This window comes from Monopterus albus, unplaced genomic scaffold (genome assembly GCF_001952655.1).
Source record: "Monopterus albus unplaced genomic scaffold, M_albus_1.0 scaffold109.1, whole genome shotgun sequence".
NCBI classification, from domain to species: Eukaryota; Metazoa; Chordata; class Actinopteri; order Synbranchiformes; family Synbranchidae; genus Monopterus; species Monopterus albus.
Window position 1 is genome coordinate 727,442 of NW_018127989.1, and position 20,557 is coordinate 747,998.

General features: G+C 41.6%; 1 protein-coding gene across 1 annotated transcript in view; it reads left to right on the top strand.

Annotated features, from left to right (window-relative positions):
* Positions 1–928: 928 nt before the first annotated feature.
* slc39a10 (solute carrier family 39 member 10) overlaps positions 929–20,557 on the top strand; it is a 31,049-nt gene continuing 11,420 nt past the window's right edge. Inside the window, exons 1-4 of the mRNA XM_020611051.1 lie at positions 929–1,137; positions 9,317–9,405; positions 14,007–15,329; positions 15,527–15,704. Coding sequence (XP_020466707.1) covers positions 14,028–15,329; positions 15,527–15,704 — 1,480 coding nt within the window. The 5' untranslated portion in view covers positions 929–1,137; positions 9,317–9,405; positions 14,007–14,027. The remainder of the gene's footprint in view (positions 1,138–9,316; positions 9,406–14,006; positions 15,330–15,526; positions 15,705–20,557) is intronic.

Here is a 20,557-nt window from a genome sequence, read left to right on the forward strand (position 1 = left end):
TACAATCACAAAGCACTAATACATTTTCTCATTATTTACATCTGATACTTAGACAAAGTCTTCAGGCCCTTTCAAGATGAGTCCGGGTTTTGTTGCCTCAGGTTATTCCAGGGATGTCAATGGGTGTCAAAAAGGTATAAAAATAAGCTGACCCATAGCAGGAACAGGCTAAATATTGCAACTATAATGGAAATAATTGACCCTAATTTAGTGTGGGCTCCATTTGAAATTTCAGTTGAGCTTTAATGTCCCCAGCACCAAGGATTTATAGTCAGGATTATGAAAATGTAAGATTATTAATCCTAATTCCCACCATCCCTCCCCTCTTGAGAAACCTTTGTCTAAAATTTATTTTTTCACATTGATTTTATTAATGTAATTATATTTTCTGTAACATGTTATCTCCTAGCATTGTGGTTTGAAGGTTGTTTCAAATGTTGCAGCACACTAACAGGAATATAAAGCTGGTCAAGAAATACTAAATCAATATAGTGTATTTTAATTAGTTCGAATGTAATTGAATGGGGAACCTGCTCAACACAAAAGACTTGTGTGGAGAATCATCTTATTCAGGCAGCTTCTACTCCTTATTCAGTTCTTCTTCTACTTCTTTGTCTGATGGATTGCAGTGCTTATTCTTCTTTCTCCTTTTTGTTCTCATTGTGTTTTGTTCAGTCTTACCAATACACTTATTTATAGCTTCCTACGTGTTTGCCTGAACCTTTGATGAGTCATTTTAGATAGACTAGACTACATGACTGGTCAAACGGTTTAAACTTCAGTTTTTACTTTGTCAGTGTGGGTGACTGACATAAAGAAATCTTATCAACTTGTAGAAATGTATGAGGTAGTGCCACTGACACCTATAACCAAATAAGACAAATGTTAATGCGGCAAAGCAATAGCAACCTCACTGCTGTGTCCTCAGTAATCATGTGACTGACTGCTCTGTCTACCGGAAAGAAACGTCAGTGATTTTTTTCAGTGCACTACGCAAATGGCGCAGACTGTTGGTGCTGCCTTATCTGGGGCTACGGAGAGTTCGTAGGCGGCGTAGGTGAATCACTGGTATTTCATGCATTGACGTAAATCTTTTGGTACCGAGCGGAGAGGAGATGCACACGGCACTCGAGTGAGGTAACTATATAAAAAAACCCATTCGTTATCATTCACTCCCACAACATGGACCCGGGCGGTGTTTGTCGGAACGTGTAGACGTTATTAACTACTGCTAATATTTGTTACGGAGTCTCAGACACCATACGACTACATTGTTCTTTGTAGGCTGAAAGCTAATTTCCTGCGTGTCGCCCGCTAGCTAATGTTAGCTTGTGGAATTGTTCCCTTCATTCCTAGGATAGCATTAGCGTTAGCCTGCCCCAAACGGGCGAATCCAACAAAACAGACGGCTGTTTGGCTTTGGGGTTGTTTCCTGTGCTCACATTGAATATTCAGAACTAGATATATGCTGGCTATTTAATGGTTAGAGCAGTGTAGATGCTGATTTGTGGCCACGCTACGGTAGTGGTAACTTAGTGTTGCATTATGCGCACCATGTGCCGTGTTGAAACCCTTATACGAGACTCACTGGCATCGCTGCCCACCTCTGTGTGTCCTCACTGTCCTGAAGCAAAGATTAGGCGTGGATCTTGTTTTAGAAAATAAAATTTGTATTTTAACATGAAATTGCGGTGTGTACCGTGGGACCCCACGAAAGAGTTACTGTTTGGAGGTGTAAATGAACAATAGTGTGGAGTGAGAGTATCAGCTGTTGTTGATACTTAGCAAAATGTGAGCATTCATACAGAAATGTGGCCAGAACACATCTAGTAAAATCCATTTATTTGGTTCTGCACAGTCACGTGGCATATATCCCTTGTGGCAGGTCAGTGAAAAACTTGACCATTTGAGGAAATTGTAGCTGGACTGATTTTACCCGCTATCAGTAATGCCTGATTGATCTGCAGGGTCACTCACCGTGGTTATTCAGCTGATTTCATGTATTACTGTAGTTTTGTGCTCTGATTTATAAATATGTCCTCAACACAGCAGCAGCACCCTCCAGGTCAAAATGAGAGCCCCTACAAATGCACAGTGCAGTTCACACACCGCAAGACAATAGACTGTGCTGATTAAAAAAATACAGTAATTTATGTGACTTTAGTTCAGTCTGTTATGTCCTGTCCTTCAGCCACTACAATCATCTGTACCCCTACCCCTCACCCCACCTACAATATACAGTATCGGATTAGTTTTCCAGTGGTCAAAGCTGTAGGGCCCAGAGTATTTTGTAAACACACAAACACGATTAAGGACCTTAACACTCTCCCACAGATGGGTGATGCCAGGTAGAGCGTCGGTATGCGTTGTATCTGTTATGGAAGAGTTCACCAAAACATAAGACAACTAACAACTCAAAATTATAGTTGCACTGGTTAAACAGTTAACTACAGTGATTTACTTCTAGGCCAGTGTTAATTTTCAGTGTGGAACATCTGGTATTATCTTTCATAAACCCCAGTCATATGAAGGGAAAAGAAATGTGCCTTCAGAAATTAAGAGGTTTTACTTGAAATAATTAGGCCCAATATTGACATGTAAATTCTTTATAGCAATTTAAACTGACTTGTCATGTTATGTACAGTAATCTGTGCCTCCATATGCACCAGGTAGATGAATAAGAAATTGTGTTTTCTGGGCTGTAGAGTTCTCACTGAGCATGTATGATATGGGACAAGGATTCAGTTGAAATGTATACTTAACCAAATGGAGTTTATACTATACAAGACTGGGCCATCACAAGATTAAGATTACATAAAGAATCTATGCTGCAGGGGCCCAGGGATCCTGAGTTTTAGTTCACAGTGTAGCTCTGTCAAATTACCGGATGAAGTTATCAGGGTTGTATTTTCAGACTTGACAAAGAGAGCCTTAGAGAACATGCAACTGTTCTATTACACAGAGACTTCCATTGTTTCAGTGTGTGTTTTATAATGCTAACAGTGTGGCAAACATATTCAAAGTTCATATGATGTACATTCCAAGATGTGCAGTTGTATGAGTGAAACATGGAGCCATACTGGAGAAGAGCATGTAGACTCGGCTAATGCTCACAGATGGCACCCCGTGAGTTCATCTGTTCAGTGTATTAAATGGAACTGACTGTACTTCATATCAAATACCCACGCTGCCTAGAATGCTGCTGAAATTGTCTTGTCTCCACTTTGCTTGCTAAACATCTAAAGTATCTGTATGGGGAGAAAACGCAGTCTTGTATATGGAAGTTTTTACAGAACATTGCAACACTTATTTTTGGATTGCACTGGGATGCAAAGAAAGCAAATGGAATGAGCACAGAGTTGCACCAGTTATGTCCTGGCTTGGATGTTTTGTTAGGATGCAGTTCAAAGTTCTACAAGTTTTCTGTTATTTCAGTTTCACTGAGGACAAAGCTACAGTGTGAGGATGTTATACTGAGCCACACCGATGCTGAAATCAACCCTAAAATCCAGACCTCTACTACTGCTTTATGAAATCACTGATTTAATCCGTCCATTCATTATCCATACCGCTTATCCTAATGTGGGTCACAGGGAGCTGGAACTTTATGGTAAAATTTGTCATACAATATAATTAGCTGAAATGGCCTTTGGGAATTTGTCTGCTGATATTACTTGTGTTGCTGTAGAAAGGAGTGTTAACGTCCCAGAAGCCTGACAGTGTTAGGGCGTCATTCTACATTTTCATTGGCTTCATCCTTTGTTGAGTGAAATAGTTTCTTTGCATTTGGCTGTGTTCCATGACGGTGTCCTCAGGGTCTCACATGTAAAAAGACGTGGGAAAAAAAGGTCCCAGATTAGAGATCCACTTCATCTTCATATAAAACTAAACATTTATTAGCATGGAAGGTTGTTAAATGTTTTTCTATGTAACTACAGCTTAATGCCTTCCAGTACAAGCCCTCAGTGAAAGTCACTGTCGCAGGTTTCTAAAAAGAGTTTTGTAAACATAGACTTGGTTGGTGTATTTGTTTTAGTGCTCACAGCATTTACAATCTGCTTCAGACGTAGCACCATTCCCACACTCCTGCTGTTTATGATATGGGTTTTAATGCGGGCAGGACATTTTGAGCAGCACCATCAGGCTGTCTTCCTACATTTGTATTTTGTTAATGGTTGACATGTTTCCAGCCTTAATAGACTAGGCAGATGTGATTCTGTCGTTGTGTGATGAGAATAAATGTTTGAATACTACTAGTGGTTTAAGTGATGAACAGCTAGCTAGAACCATAGTGGAGCAACCAACACAAGTGAAGCAACACCTGGTTTTAGAGCCAAGTTTTGACATTTTACTGTGATAAGATCAGTACTTGCCACCATGTTCTTTCCACATAGAAATCACTGCAGCCTTGTCATTGTAACAGCAAAAAGCAGAGGCCAGACACAGCTGCCAGGTACCTCCAGTCTTACAAGATGGTTTACTTTAGCAAACATAATGGAAATGTGGCGTTTTCAGTCATTCTAGTTAACGTTTGTTAAGAATTGCTGAAACAGTGTGACTTCTTGTTTGAATCACTGATTTTAGTTTGAGTACTGTCTATATTATGTGTCAGCTTATTGTACAGATGTATTGTTCCCACCAGCACTAGGCAGTGTGCACACAGTGTCATGCTCAGTCTGCAGATCTGTGCTGACAGTAGGTAGAGTAATGTTTCTGCAAACTTGTATTTTAAAGGACAGATTTAATGAACAAAGAGGTCAGGGATACACCGTTGTGGGTATTTTGGTACATTTTACAATAAGAAAATGGGTAGATGTCCTCATGTAGCCACATACACATACACGATCCAGCTCCTGGACTGCTCAGACACTCAGACACACATTTCCTCCCTGTGGTCCCCTCCTCCATGTACAAATTAGTTAAGTCACAGGACTCTGATCCTCAAAACATTTAACCTTTTGCTTGTGTTAGAGCTGGTGTGAACATTTTGTATTGGTGTGCGATGGACAGACTCCTGTCTGTTGTGGCTAATGTTTGACCAGAGGTAAGCATCACTCTGGGTTTTGCCAAGCTGTTTTTTCTTTGACATTTGCACAGTGCGTTCCTCAGCTGATTGTTCTGTTTACTTGTTTGTGTCAGGTCTATCCTTGCAGTCTTAAACTCTTTTACACTACGATGAACATTCTTCTGGGCCACAGAGCATCAGCTGTGCACCTGCCTTCTCTTCTCACCGATCTCTCGCTGTTTTCTGTTGCAGCTCATGGACTATACACAGCGTCTTCCATCAGTGATGTTGTCTAAATGACTCAGTGACTTCAGCCCTTGTGGCACGTCTTGCTGTCGGGTAAACAGATATTTGTCTCTCAGAAGTTCAGAGAAGTTGTGGCTTGTTTACACAGGTTTTTATTTTAACCTGCATGTGTCATGGTATCCCACAGCTTAGTTTCATACCACAGAGAGATGTTGGTATTTGCTGAATGATATGGTACGTTAACCGTGTTATGACAGTGGATTATGGCTGTTTGGAGAAGCTGGAAATTTGCTTGACTTTTCTTTGTCATTAATTTGACTAATGATTTGGTTGGTGATGAATGTATTGTGATCGGCTCATACTGAAACTTATGCCTTCAGCCCCCACTAGTTCTGAGTCTTCTGTAATGAATACAGTCATCAGGCTGGTTGTTAAATATGCCTGGCACTTGAGTCAGGAGATTTTCAGGAGACCCAGCAAACAGTTTATGACAAATTCCACAGAATAGCTACTCTTGCTGGTTTGACCCGTCTAAATGACAACCTTGGTCTGGTTTTTCCTTCGTGTTTTGCGACATTAGTGGACTGCTGCCCATGTATTATGACAAAAGCACGGTCTGTAAACATGAAGTGTATATTTGCTTGTCGGCCAGTGTTGTAATGTCTCACTGTGCAGCGTCACTGCTGTTGAGTGAATCTTTGGTAAACAGTGATTGGTAAGATGAAAACCATTGACACACTATCATTTCTCTAGCTGTCTTTAGTGATTGCCAGACACAGATAACTCATGCACAGATGTCACATCTCTCCGTCTTACTTTCCTGAGTCTAATACGAGAGCAGATTATGGTCCTCCAAGACCATCCTCGTAGACCATCTGCTGAGAGTTGCGTCCATGTGGCAGCTGACATCTGCCCTCTCCAGCACGCCTCAGGCCTTACTAAGAAAACCTCTTCTCTGACATCTTTCTATTTTTCTGTCTCAAGAACAGATTGTGCTCTCACTCTGCATGTAGTGCAAGCTTTTGGTTGTATAGCTCCCTGGCTTAGCAGTCTGCATCAAAAAGTGGAAGCTTATTAGTTGGTGATGTAACCATCACAGCCTTGGGAAGCTGCTTTTTAAAGATATATCACATTTATTGCCAAGCACTCATAATATTCTAATGCTTGGGATATCACATGCACATTTTAAAGGCGTGTTTTGATTTTACAGTTTCAGTAAAATACTTTGGTGTAGGAAAATGACCACTCTTGTTTCATAACATCAAGCACAAGCCATTTGATGCCATTTCTTGAATAGCAGAGTAGATTTTTTTCCTTCATTCCTCTTTGTGTTTCCTTGCAGACACCAGCTTGGTGCTGACACGAGATGCGTATAGTCATGTGAGAACCGTGTGAGGCGGCTTTAGGGAAAAGGCCGTTTTTCTCTTGAGAAATAACAAGGTTCCTGTTGTCAGCCTGGAAAAGACATGGTGAACTATCACTGAGTTGTGTAGTAATGTACAGAAAAGGGTTTCAAAAGTGACAGAAGTACGATTAATTTATTAACTTCTGTTCACCTTGACAGTGACATAACACCTTAATGGTCATGTGGTAGCTGTATCGTGCAACGTGAAACAGGAGACATTCAGATCAGCTAACAGTAATCCTTAATGTTTGTGTGTATACTGGCTCAGCGGTTCACTTACAGCATCATTAAGTCCCATCAGGGTGTGTTTTTACTTCACTTCTTATTAAAAGGAATCCAGTTGGTTGTACACTGTTTCAAGACGTTTACAATTTTTATTGATGTTATCTAACCTGGCTGAAGTAAAAACCACACTAGGGTTGCAGCGGTACACCAGTTTCACAGTATAGCGTGGTATGAAAATTTTGCTTATTACCAGAACTGAAAAAATTCAATGTGTGTGCACCTTTTTCCCCGGAATGCCTGTGGGCGCCACACACACAAATGCAGCAGACAAATGACAGAGAGAAGACCGACTCACCCGACTGCACTGACCAAAAAAAGAAATTTAAATCAGCAGCACAGGATTACTTTAGATATCTCAAGAACAAACACCTTCGAGAACACCATCTCTCAGTACAGGTCAAAGTATGTGTCCCGTTTATAACTTTAATCCCAAAGAGTCAATAGTACACAGTTAAATGTGGAAGCTCAGTGTACAAGTTGAATGTTTGCCCATTATTTTGGTCCCAAAGAGGGTGTGTCAGGCCATGCCATCATAAATCTTCAGAGCCCCACAATAAGCAACCGTTCTCCAGATATAACCTACCCTTAACACAAAGCATCCCTGATCCCTGTCTGTTCCTTCACTAATCTCTGACTTAAAAAAGAACTCACTCTGATCCTGATCTGACCCCAGAAACACACACAAACGTTCCTGGCTCACTTGGGTGTGTGCGAGTGAAGGTACACACAGGTCCGGCTGCACTCTCAGCCACCTACAATAATCAACTATTTCAATAATCGTTTAAAGCTTTGTGACAGCATGTCTAATTATTGTCAGAAGTTTTACAAACCCGTCAGTCGATTAATGGAGAAAACAATCAGCAGGTTAATCGGTACTGAAAATAATCAATAGTTGCACTTGGATACAAAATAGTTGAGCAGAGCTCCACCTCAACCAACTACAACAGCCAAGTCCTGCTGTTACAGCAGTGCAATGCTGTATAGTGTAACCTTTTCTGCAATGAGTAGCCTACTATACTTTAAGTACATTTTTGTGTTAATACTTACTTTTACTTAACATTATTAATGTAACAGTGTAGGCTACTTTTACAGTGCGATATTAGTACTTTTACTTAAGTAAAGGATGTGAATTCTACCTCTGCAACTGGTGCTAACATGCAAACTAACATGCTGTAGTTAAATAATACTGTATGCTGTTTTTAATCATCTTTATAACTGTGTTTATTCCTTATTCCTCCATATCCATGAGGGTGTCAGCAGTGCTGCTGCTGTATTATGTAAAGCACAGTATTTTATTGATGACATTTGAACAGCTCAGTTTGTGTTTTATTATCAGTAGTGTAGTACTGATTGCATCAGTTCCTGTTGTGCAGCTTCCATCAAATTGTAAACATTTTGTCCATGTGAGACAAAGGAATGTGTTGTTATTTTCTGCTAAAAGCTTTTAGTCAGTTTGTTTTATCACCTTGACTGGTTACTGAATACCTACGTCAGTGTTCAGACTGTTAGGAAGTGTTGTGGCTTCCAAAAGGCCTCGTAGTAGGAAAATCACAGGTGTTACTACACTAAAGATGAATCATTTCTGTTCAAGTCAAAATGTGGCTCCACTCCTGGGTGCAGCAGAGCTTTAGTAGCTCACACAGGACAGATAAAAGTTGAGGATACTTGTGCAGTTCAGCAATCACTGGACTCCACATTGCTTAAGGTTTCCTCCTGTGTATTATGCTGAATACAGACCACCATGCCTGAGATAAACACTGACCCCCCCCCAAGCCTCTGCTAACCAGTTTCCTGGGAGGAATCCTGCACAGTCTCCGCTCTTTAATTAAACAAATGGTAACACTCAAACAGACCCTTGATGCAGTCCTCATGAATTTGATTAGCCTGACAAATTCTGCTCTAATTTGTGTTCATCTATGTGCAGGATTCCACTCACAGTAGCAGCAACAACCTCGCTGCTCTGAATGCTTCAAAATAAAGCCATCACCTTCACAAATGCAGTATTCTCACAAGCCTTCCTGTGAATGACCCACAGATCAGTCTTGGCTAGCTAATGAGAGAGCTCACGTTTAGTTTGATAATGTTGCTTCATTCATGTCGACTCCTGATTTCAACATTGATCCGTTCAGACGTAGGCTGGTCTTACAACAGTGCTGTCAGTAGGAGGTTGCTTAACTTTACTGTACAGTGAATGGAAAGCACTGACTAGAGTCTGCAGTCTTGAGTGACCCAATATGTAGACTGTGTTTTGCAGCCGTAACCGCTGACAAATGTCCACGTTGTTCACTCCTTGTCAGGGAATCTTTTGTCAACTTAGTACTCTCCTGGATGAGCCTGAATTTAACTTGTTTGTCCTCTGTAATATTTCCCTATAGTGCATGTTTCAGAAGAGCTGGAAACCGCCCCCCCCACCCCCCTCACACAGTAGCACCAGGACTGGGGGCCAAGCAGGAGGCACATTAAGGTGAGTCAGGAAATAAGTGCATTTCACAGTATGATGATAGGATTATTCACTCATCTTGTGATGAGACAAACTGTGATTACATCAGGGAAATCAGTTTAGGTAAAGTGCTGTTTGCTGCATTAATATCCATTTAATAGAAGCTAATAAAATGGGCCTGTGCATATTCTAGTACAGCTCACTCTGTCTTTTCCCTTTCATTTATTAAGCTATTAAGTTGTAAGTGTAGGAAATAAGTTGCTACTCAATGTAAGTTACACTTAAATTTGTAATTGCCTACTTTTCAGATTGGTTTTTGTGTAACACACAATTAAACTCTCATAGTAAATAAGAGATTTTCTTGTTTGCCTCACAGGCCAAACACAGCAAAGATTCTAATCAAGAAAACACAGCACGCTCTGTTGCTGCTTAGAGGGTGTGCTCTTTAAAATATATCCTGGTTTTTCCCCAACCTATCTGCTGCGAGGTTCATAGGTCACTGCTGTCTCATGTTTATAAACACTGCCTTGTCGACAGCCGTGAAGTAGGCTCGTAACCACACTTAACGTCTGCAGCCTCGAGTCAGAACGCTATCATTCACTTCGTGGCCAGACCTAATTTCACACCCCACTCATTCAAGGGCACACAGTGGTAAGTAGCCTCGCTTCAGGCTTCTAAAGGAAATCTTCAATGGGAATGAAGTCAGTGTTAACTAATGGCTTTTATTTGTTGAGGTTTTGAAGTGATTGCGATATTTATGGCCCTTTGAATTGCACTACATGGTTTATTACCAGGATGACTCATTATAAAATTGAACAAGTTGGGTCTGTTGTAGCTGGTTTAATTTTGTTTACTGTAATTTCTGCAGAAGTAATCTTTGTCTGCATTTTTATTATGACCCAATTGCCCATTATATAACATTACACTACCCAGGACTTTAACACTGATAATTCACACTACTTTAACACAAGCTCTTGATGTTGTCGTGTGCGGAGAAGGAACTCCATAATGAGCTAATAGTCATTAGCTGATAAGCTATTGATGCTGTCCAGACAATGATCAAGGCTTTGGAGAATAAACAAGGACTTTGTCTGAACGATACTGAGGCTTTCAGTCTCTCCATCGGATGGATAGAAAGTCTGTATAGTTAGGGATTAAAACATTTTTGTTGGCCAGATTGCTGGAGATTGATAGTCTGTTGCTCTTCTCATCCTCTTATCATTTGAATAGCAATGACATGTTGTAAATTTATCACCATTATGTTCTTTGTAAAAATGACCCTGTAAAACTTTTTAAGTGATCCTATGCTTTTTTTCATCCCTTCCTCTGAGTTTTTGTTTTGCAATTTCTTGCTTCTTGTGAGCATCCAGATGGAAAACAGTGATGTTCTATAGTGCTCTTTTGTTGTTGATGTTGCCCCCACAAGTCCACAGTGTGCAGTCTGTTGTTGCTAGCCTTGACACTTGTGAGGAAGATCTGTCACCCTCTATGTTTTGAACATTTAGCCCAGTATTTGTGGACTGCACAACACAAATGTGTTCCCTCACAGTGAGCATGCTTTAAATCCAGTAAAAATGTTGCTAACAAGCCGAATGCCAAAGGCCTGTGTGTGTTTGTGTGTTTATATTTCTGGTCTTTGCTGTGTGCCATCTTACCATTATCCAGAAGTGTTCCTTGTCTGACCTCCCTTTACTGCTCTCCAGCCCTACCCCTCACGCATCAACCACCCACAGGCTTCACAAGAGACCTTATGAGGATCATTTGACTGGAATGATATTGCTGCTTCAGGCTTTTTAGAGCAGAGGAAAACAAGCAATTTGTTACACAATTCTCAGTAGAGAGTTTATTGTGCTCCAGAAGGCTCCCTGTTTCAGTTATTAGATCTGTTATTCTAAGCTAAAGGTAGCAGCTTAGGTGGTCTGAATGGTGCATTTATGTGCAGTGTGTAGGGTTATTATCCTAGTTTGTTCTGCTTTTCTTCATAATTATGGGAATTACTGTTGATCATGTTACACTGTAGAATGCCAGTGCATCATTGATAAACCCTGACTGAGCTTTTTATGGCCAATATTAATCAGTGATTTAATGACACCGGGATTAATAAATCGTGATAACAGCAATTCTTGTTCATCATCTTCTTCATACACTGGTCCCACTAAGTGCTACCACTTACCGTTTGTCTTGTTCCAGTAATGCTTTTGAGTGTGGACTGTACTCTATAAATATGTTATTCCTCTTCCTTGTTTCTATGACTGAAAATGAATATACTGTTACATTGAGCAGCTCTTCTACTCTGCTTTCATTTGGTGGTAGGTAATTCAGTATGCTGTTGTTGCTTGACTGTACATCGCTCACACTAAGGTGATTCACTCATTGTTATTATCCTGCCCAAAGAAATACGTTATTTAAGTCGAACAGAGTTTCTTGGATTGGATATCAATTTGATTGTTCTATGTGACATTTGCATATGTGCCAAACTGAGATATACAGTGGGTACGGAAAGTATTCAGACCCCCTTAAATTTTTCACTCTGTTATATTGCAGCCATATGCTAAAATCATTTAAGTTCATTTTTTTCCTCATTAATGTACACACAGCACCCTATATTGACAGAAAAACACAGAGTTTTTGACATTTTTGCAGATTTATTAAAAAAGAAAAACTGAAATATCACATGGTCATAAGTATTCAGACCCTTTGCTGTGACACTCATATATTTAACTTAGGTGCTGTCCATTTCTTCTGATCATCCCTGAGATGGTTCTACACCTTCATTTGAGTCCAACTGTGTTTGATTATACTGATTGGACGTGATTAGGAAAGCCACACACCTGTCTATATAAGACCCTACAGCTCACAGTGCATGTCAGAGCAACTGAGAATCATGAGGTCAAAGGAACTGCCTGAAGAGCTCAGAGACTGAATTGTGGCAAGGCACAGATCTGGGCAAGGTTACAAAAAAATTTCTGCTGCACTTAAGGTTCCTAAGAGCACAGTGGCCTCCATAATCCTTAAATGGAAGATGTTTGGGACGACCAGAACCCTTCCTAGAGCTGGCCGTCTGGCCAAACTGAGCTATCGGGGGAGAAGAGCCTTGGTGAGAGAGGTACAGAAGAACCCAAAGATGACTGTGGCTGAGCTCCAGAGATGCAGTCGGGAGATGGGAGAAAGTTGTAGAAAGTCAACCATCACTGCAGCCTTTCACCAGTTGGGGCTTTATGGCAGAGTGGCCCGACGGAAGCCTCTCCTCAGTGCAAGACACATGAAAGTCTGCATGGAGTTTGCTAAAAAACACCTGAAGGACTCCAAGCTGGTGAGAAATAAGATTCTCTGGTCTGATGAGACCAAGATAGAACTTTTTGGCCTTAATTCTAAGCGGTATGTGTGGAGAAAACCAGGCACTGCTCATCACCTGTCCAATACAGTCCCAACAGTGAAGCATGGTGGTGGCAGCATCATGCTATGGGAGTGTTTCACAACAACTCCGTGACTGTTCTTGAATGGCCCAGCCAGAGCCCTGACTTAAACCCCATTGAGCATCTCTGGAGAGACCTGAAAATGGCTGTCCACCAACGTTTACCATCCAACCTGACAGCACTGGAGAGGATCTGCAAGGAGGAATGGCAGAGGATCCCCAAATGCAGGTGTGAAAACTTGTTGCATCATTCCCAAAAAGACTCATGGCTGTATTAGCTCAAAAGGGTGCTTCTACTAAATACTGAGCAAAGGGTCTGAATACTTATGACCATGTGATATTTCAGTTTTTCTTTTTTAATAAATCTGCAAAAATGTCAAAAATTCTGTGTTTTTCTGTCAATATGGGGTGCTGTGTGTACATTAATGAGGAAAAAAATGAACTTAAATGATTTTAGCATATGGCTGCAATATAACAAAGAGTGAAACATTTAAGGGGGTCTGAATACTTTCTGTACCCACTGTATACTGTATTGTGATATATATCAATATTGTGATATTTCAGTTAATCTTTCAGTGTGGTGGTATTCCAGGCAGGTCACCCTCTCGTGCATGCCTCACATGATTACAACGCATTCTGTGTTACAGTTGCTATGCTCACTTAACAGTTCAACCATCTAAAAGTAACACAGCGATCATGGTGTTTGCTGCTGTGGCAAAATGCACCTGCACGATGCCAAATGTAAGAACATTTGGAGATTTGTAGCAAGATGCAGGTGCACAGAATGTGACTGTGACAGTAGGGACATATACACCTTTGAGCCAAAGCCCTTTTTTTCATTTATTAAATTGTTTTGAAATTGTCAGTTAGCTGCCATCCTGCCTGAAAATTTCATATAAAAACCAAAGAGAGAATTTTAGAACCTCCTACAATGAGGTGAACAGCACTGTACGATGTCCGTGGAGCGCTGGTCAGAAACAAACTCACCAGTACAAACTGTCATAATAGTGCTTACTTGATTCTTTGAGCTATTTTCTCTCTGTCTTGCCACTGAATAATATATTCATGATATTTTGTCCTATTGGATACCAACAGTTAGTGTGCACTTGGTCAAAGTATCCCCACCAAGCCACATTTCTCTACATTTAATCATTTTGAGGACAAATTGATTCATATTCTGATGCTATCACTATTCTATTTTTTTTTTCAGGAGACCAGAAGTAAGGGGACAATGCGAGTCCACATGCACACCAAGTTCTGTTTCCTGTGTGTGCTCACCTTCCTCTTCCATCAGTGCAACCACTGCCATGCACAAGGACACAGCCATCAGAATGGTGGGCATCACCATGCCGACCGCACCCACGATCATAGTGACCTGCAGATTTCTGAAACTCCGTACGTGAGAGGAGCCACTGTGTCTCCGGAGTCCAAGAGACCCCAGGGGGACTCTCTTGAGGAGGAACAGCGCTTCTACATCCAGCAACTCTTCAGGCGCTATGGCAAGAAGGATCGGCTAGATTTCCAGGGATTTCAGAGTCTGCTGTTTAGCTTGGGTCTGGGTGAAGTGAAGTTGGTAGGCTTGGATCATGAGGATTTGGGCCATGACCACGTAGCCCACCTCGACATGCTGGATATGCAGGAGGGGCTTCACTCACATTCATCTATCACTGAAGGCCATAGTCAGGGACACGGGCATGACCATTCACACCATAAACCTGGCTTCCAGCATCCACAGACAGAGCAGGTTCCCACACCATGCAGTCAGCAGACTCCAGGTGCTGGTGCACCTACAGGGCATGACCATGACCATGACCACGATCATGTCCATAAACATGATCATGAAATTGGTGGAGAACATAATCATGATCGCACCAAGGTAGAAAACAGTGATCACAAACATTCTGATGGACATGGGAAGGACACACATGATCATGACCACGAACATTATCATGATCACGAATATGAGCATGCACATGACAAAGAGCACAAACTTGAGCAGGTCCACTTGCGATCTAACCACAAGGACCTGTCTTCTCAGCCTCACAGTGACCATGACCACAATGATCACAACCATCATGGTCATGAACAAGACCACAGTCATGTTCATCAAATACAGACCAGCACAGACATTTCTCCCATCAACCAGGGACAGACCCCCTCTGGCCACTTGGTGCCATCCACAGTCCCTCAGGAGCTACATTCTTCTTCTGTCCCCACAGAAAGCCAGCCCAAGAAACCCAGAAAGCCAGCAAGGGTTAGAGGACAGCGAGGGCGAAATAAAACCCTTTCTCCTGTCACACCTCTCCCTGATGTCCATGTCCATGACCATGAACACACTCATGTCCATGATCAGAGACACGGTCACAGCCATTCTCATAAAGACCATGACCACACTCATGACCATGATCACAGACACGGTCACAGCCATTCTCATAAAGATAAAAGAGAAGCACCAGGAGGACCGGCCACCCCAGCTTTCCCAGTTCCCTTCCTGTCAGGGCATCCAGGTGGATTGTCACATCAACACGAAGAGGTAGGATGTCGTTTAACTTAAAGATGACTATTATCTCTGAGGACACAAATCCAACTTTCTGCCCCAGTCTGTAAATCCTATACACTTGTGACCATTTATCACAGTTAGTGGTTGAATGTTTCATATTCATAACACTTCTGATGTTATATAGTCAGCGGTTTCTTTATACGTAACTTTTCTGCTGTTTCCTTCTTCAGTGCTTGAACCTGACTCAGCTTCTCACCTACTATGGCCTGAGTCCTGAATCACTCATCTCCCCCAGTCAGTTCACCTACCTGTGTCCAGCCCTGCTTTACCAGATAGACAGTCGTGTCTGCATCCGCCACTACCACCAGATGGATGTAGAGCAGGAAGCCTTGGGGCCTGTCAGTTCCGGTAAGAGCCGTGTATCTTATTCATTTGTTGATAGCAATGAACAGTAATGTCAGCCAGTGTCAACGTAAACACTGTTAAGAGCCCAGTTCAGAGTACTTGAGGTTTTACTCTAGGTTTTATTCCAGAGCAAACACATATGGGGACAAAGTCTTTTACTGGCGCTGCAGCCATCCTTTGGAAAAAATGTCTTGTGTGGCTATGTGTATTTTCCACGGATTCGGGGATTGATTCTCAATGAACGGCCAGAGTGCACCTCCTCAGGGCATTCAGCTTAGCAACATCTTTCCCATAGGAACTTTTCACACATTAACAAATAAATTATACAATAGACTATCTTACATTTCTTTTTTTAGAAGGCTAAGTAGTGAGTTGCGGTTCAGACAGAAAATTGTAGATGATGGATTCTAGCTATTTATATAGATACATTTTTTAAATCTTGAATAGTTTACCAGGTATCATCTAGAAATTGTTTAGATTTGCTGCTGTGCTAAGTTATTGACATAGGCATAATACCAACACCCCCTACGCCGGTCTCCCTGGTCTTAACGTGGTACACCAAAGGTTTCTTCAAAGTCAGCAGGCCTGTGTATTGGGTTACTTCATTGTAAAACTAATTTTAGAATCATGTGTAGTGTTGTACCCGGTACCTTTAACCACGCTAACTCTGAGAAACGAAGCAGTCCAGGTAACTTCAAAACTGTGCTGATTTATTCAATGAACACAGGTAAAAATTAACATTACACGCTCAGGTATCTTGCACCTCCAACATGCACACAGGCAGATGAAAGACCCCGAACCACAACAGGCCTATACATTATATCACTTCGAGCTAACCCCATTCTACACAGAAGACGCCAAACCGTGACGTCTCCCGGTGCCAGCTTTGCAGCTGACCAGAGCAGTAGTCAAAGCATGAGGAAAATCAATGTGTGATTGTCCGTTGATTAAGTGGTGTGTAGCTAAAAACATTCTAACACGACCTCTAGTGACATGTCTTGACAGTAAACACAAGAAAATATTATGGCTAAGGCTACAGTTATACACATCATAATAATAATATTAAACATCCTGTCTTCTAACAGTCATCAACTTTCTATCTAGTTATCCTTGACCATAAGCAACCTGCAGCATTCATGAGAATGACTAAGCATTTAACAGCCTGAGCTAGACATCCTGTCTACTCTAAACATTTCTAATACATCAAGTATCTAACCAATATCTATCTGACTAAAAATACCTAACAGTAGTGACAATAACATCATTGATTGTTAGAATAATCTTGTTGTTAGTTACAACAGTTAAGTCAGAAAACAGTGAAATGCCATGGGCTCTTTAAATATTGCATCAAATGCAGGTGTCTTTTATTGATTTTTAACTGCTGGACTTCCGGCGCCGACAGTGATGGCGGTCGTGGTTACTCGCGCTCTCATGTGTTTGTTGTTTCTTTGTTTTCTTGGTTTTGTGCAACTCATCCTGGATTACTTTTACCAGAGACTGTTAAATATTGGACAACTCACACCAAACTACCTTCCTCCGATTTTTGTGAACGATGAATGCTGTATGGACATTCTGATCGGAGGCGCAGCAGCGATATACGGGACCTGGAAAAGACGCCGCCCGGCATTGAAAACGCTCTTGCGCTTTGGTGCGGTTACGACAAAGGGGAACTCGGACCGCACTCCCATCTATTCAGCTGGCTAATCTCTGCTCTCTGGTCAACAAAATGGATGAAATTCTTCTCGTCAACAGGACTAACTCTGACTTTGCACGCTCTGCTGCTTTGTGCTTCACGGAGACCTGGCTCAACGACTCGATCGCGGACAACGTGATTCAAGTACCGGGCTTCCAGGTGTACAGAGCGGATCGTGTAAAGGAGCTGTCCGGGAAAGCGAGAGGAAGTGGAATCTGCTTCTACATAAATGAAAGTTGGTGCACAGATGTCACAGTGCTACAGAGGACATATACCACAGACCTAAAGTCTCTTGTTATCAATTGCAAACCCTTTTACTCTCCCCATGAATTCAACAGTTTCATGCTAATGGGAGTGTACATAACACCACAGGCTGACCCTAGCGCGCTACAGTTCCTGGCAGAACAGATAACTAGCCTGGAGCTAGAACATCCCAACTCTCCACTCATTGTTCTAGGGGACTTTAACAGAGCAAATCTCATCCATAAATTGCCCAAATACAGACAGCACATTACCTGTCCCACCAGGGACAAAATCACGCTGGACCACTGCTACACTTCAATAAAAGACGCCTATTGCTCTGTCTCCCGCGCAGCCCTCAGACTCTGATCACTGTATGGTCCATCTTATTCCAACCTACAGGCAGAAACTTAAAGCTGCAAAGCCTGTAGTCAAAACAGTGAAGAGCAGGACCGAGGAGGCTAAGTCAGAGCTACAGGCCTGCTATGACTGCACAGACTGGAATGTATTTGAGACTGCAGCTACAGACCTGGATGAACTCCCTGACACTGTGACATCTTATATCAGTTTCTGTGAGGATGTGTGTGTGCCCAAAAACACCTTTTGCACATACAACAACAACAAGCCCTGGTTTACAGCAAGACTCAAGCAGCTTTGTCGTGCCAAAGAGGAGGCTTACAGGACTGTACAGCCAGGCCAGGAACACACTGACAAGGGAGATCAGAGCACCAAAGAGGAGCTACTTTGAAAAGCTGAAAGCTTAGGTTTCAGCCAACAACCACCCGTCTGTGTGCGGGAGCCTGAAAACCATCACTAGCTATAGAAAACCATCCTCCCTGCTGTGGAGGACTGTCAACTAGCAGATGACCTGAAAGTGTTCGACTGCAGGTTTGACAATCAACACTCCCCCCTCTCCCTCCCCATCTCAGATCCAACAGCTGCTCCCCCAACAATCACCACCCTCCAGCCCCCCCTAAACTGCATTAATAACACATTAAAGTCTAATAATTATCTGACTGATTTATTAATTTCTAACAACAACCAGGCACAAGGACAGTTTCTTCCCCCAGGCTGTCGCTCTGATGAACACTTAACCCACGACAGTATGACTGGACAATAACCCTCAGTGCAACACCTGTAAATATACATTGTACAGATTATACAGACTCGTACAGGTCTCTAGTTTTAAGTACTCTGATTTTATTCCTTTTTATCTCATTTCAATGAACATTCCTTTGTTGTCTGCATTGTTTACTGTCTGTTTATACTGTTTTTTCTGCATTGTTTGCACTGTTTGTTGATGATAATACTGCTTATTTTGTTATATTACACAGCCTTATGCTGGTTTACTGTTTGCACATTGAGAGCCGATGTGCCAGAGTCAAATTCCTCGTGTGTCTTTCACACCTGGCCAATAAAGCTGATTCTGATTCTGAAATATGTTCTTGTCACTCTTTTGCATTTAAATACCAATGTCAATGTGGTCAAAATCATCACTTAAATTAAAGTTGGATAGTAGGCTATACATATATATTAAAGAGAAAGGAAAAATAACGAATAGTTGCATTGGAGAGCCAACAAAATCCAGTCGGGTGCAGCCCTAGTTCACAATGTGATGCACTCGGGAGTATAACCTGTAGCGTCTCTGGAGTGGCAGACCTGCATAATAGAATATTTATTTGAACTAATCTAGCCATATTTTATAGTGATGGTTATAGCTGAGGTGAATCAATAATCGTAATCATCCCCATTGCTTGCATCATCTATTCTCATTTTTACTACATTGATAGGGCTGTCGCTCTGTGGGTGAGAACGACTTTTTTCTCATTTTCTGCTATCCAGAGCGGCAGTGAACACTCATCAGAGCGTAATTTTAACACTTACATGAGTTTAGAAAATAGCATAATGAAAGTTTCTTAGTTATTTGAGAGCACATCTGAGACCGCAAGACCCAGAGAACAGGCTGTTCCCTACTAATCTCAAGCTTCTTGTATTTGCACGCCACCCTTGTTTAATTAACGTTTATTTAAAGATGAAGATCTGATGTCTGCAAATGTGAGACAGCAAGCCTGAAGAATTTTTAGTTGGAGAATTAACTTGTGACTTTTATAAGTCAAAGCAACTCAGACTTTATATAAGAGTTTATATGTCACAAACCACTCAAGGTTTCGGTTTTCCTTTAATGGGAAAAAGATGGAAGAAACCTCAGGAAGAGCAGCAGAGGAGGAATCCCTCTTTTCAACACAAACAGACATGCAACAGATGTGTGTACTCAAAAGATCAACATAACGATCTTACTGGAACAAAAACAATGAATATAATGTGAATGCTGAATGTGTAAGGGCGTTCTCTTTGATGCAATATTTCAGCCAATCATGTACTTCAATGAGCTGGCTCTGTCCAAGCAGCGTTTACAGCGTTGCGAGCTCTCTGCTTTGCTTACAGCCTGTCGGCACCTCATGCTTTCACGGCGCATGCACAGTTGATTCTTGATGAAGTTTGAACTTTAACTTTATTGTCATTGTACATTGTACAACGAAATTGAAAATGCAATCCTTCGATGATAAAAAATAATCATAAACAATAAAACCCAGCAAATTTACATCCATACACATCTGACTATTGCACAGTTCCCGTAAAATCCCATCAAACATTCAAATTTTAAGGTTTTAGCAGCATTTAAAGCAACAATAGCTCTCGGATAAAAACTGTTTCTTAATCTGTGTGTCCTTGCTATAATTGTTCTGTATCTTCTCCCCGAAGGCAGCAGTTCAAACAGACAGTGTTCAGGGTGTGATGGGTCCTGCAGAATGTGTTGTGCTTTTTTTCAAGCAACGGGACCAAGCAACAGTTCTTCCAGAGATGGTAGGGGGCAGCCGATAACCTTCTGGGCTCTGGAAATAACCCTCTGGGGCGCTCCCCT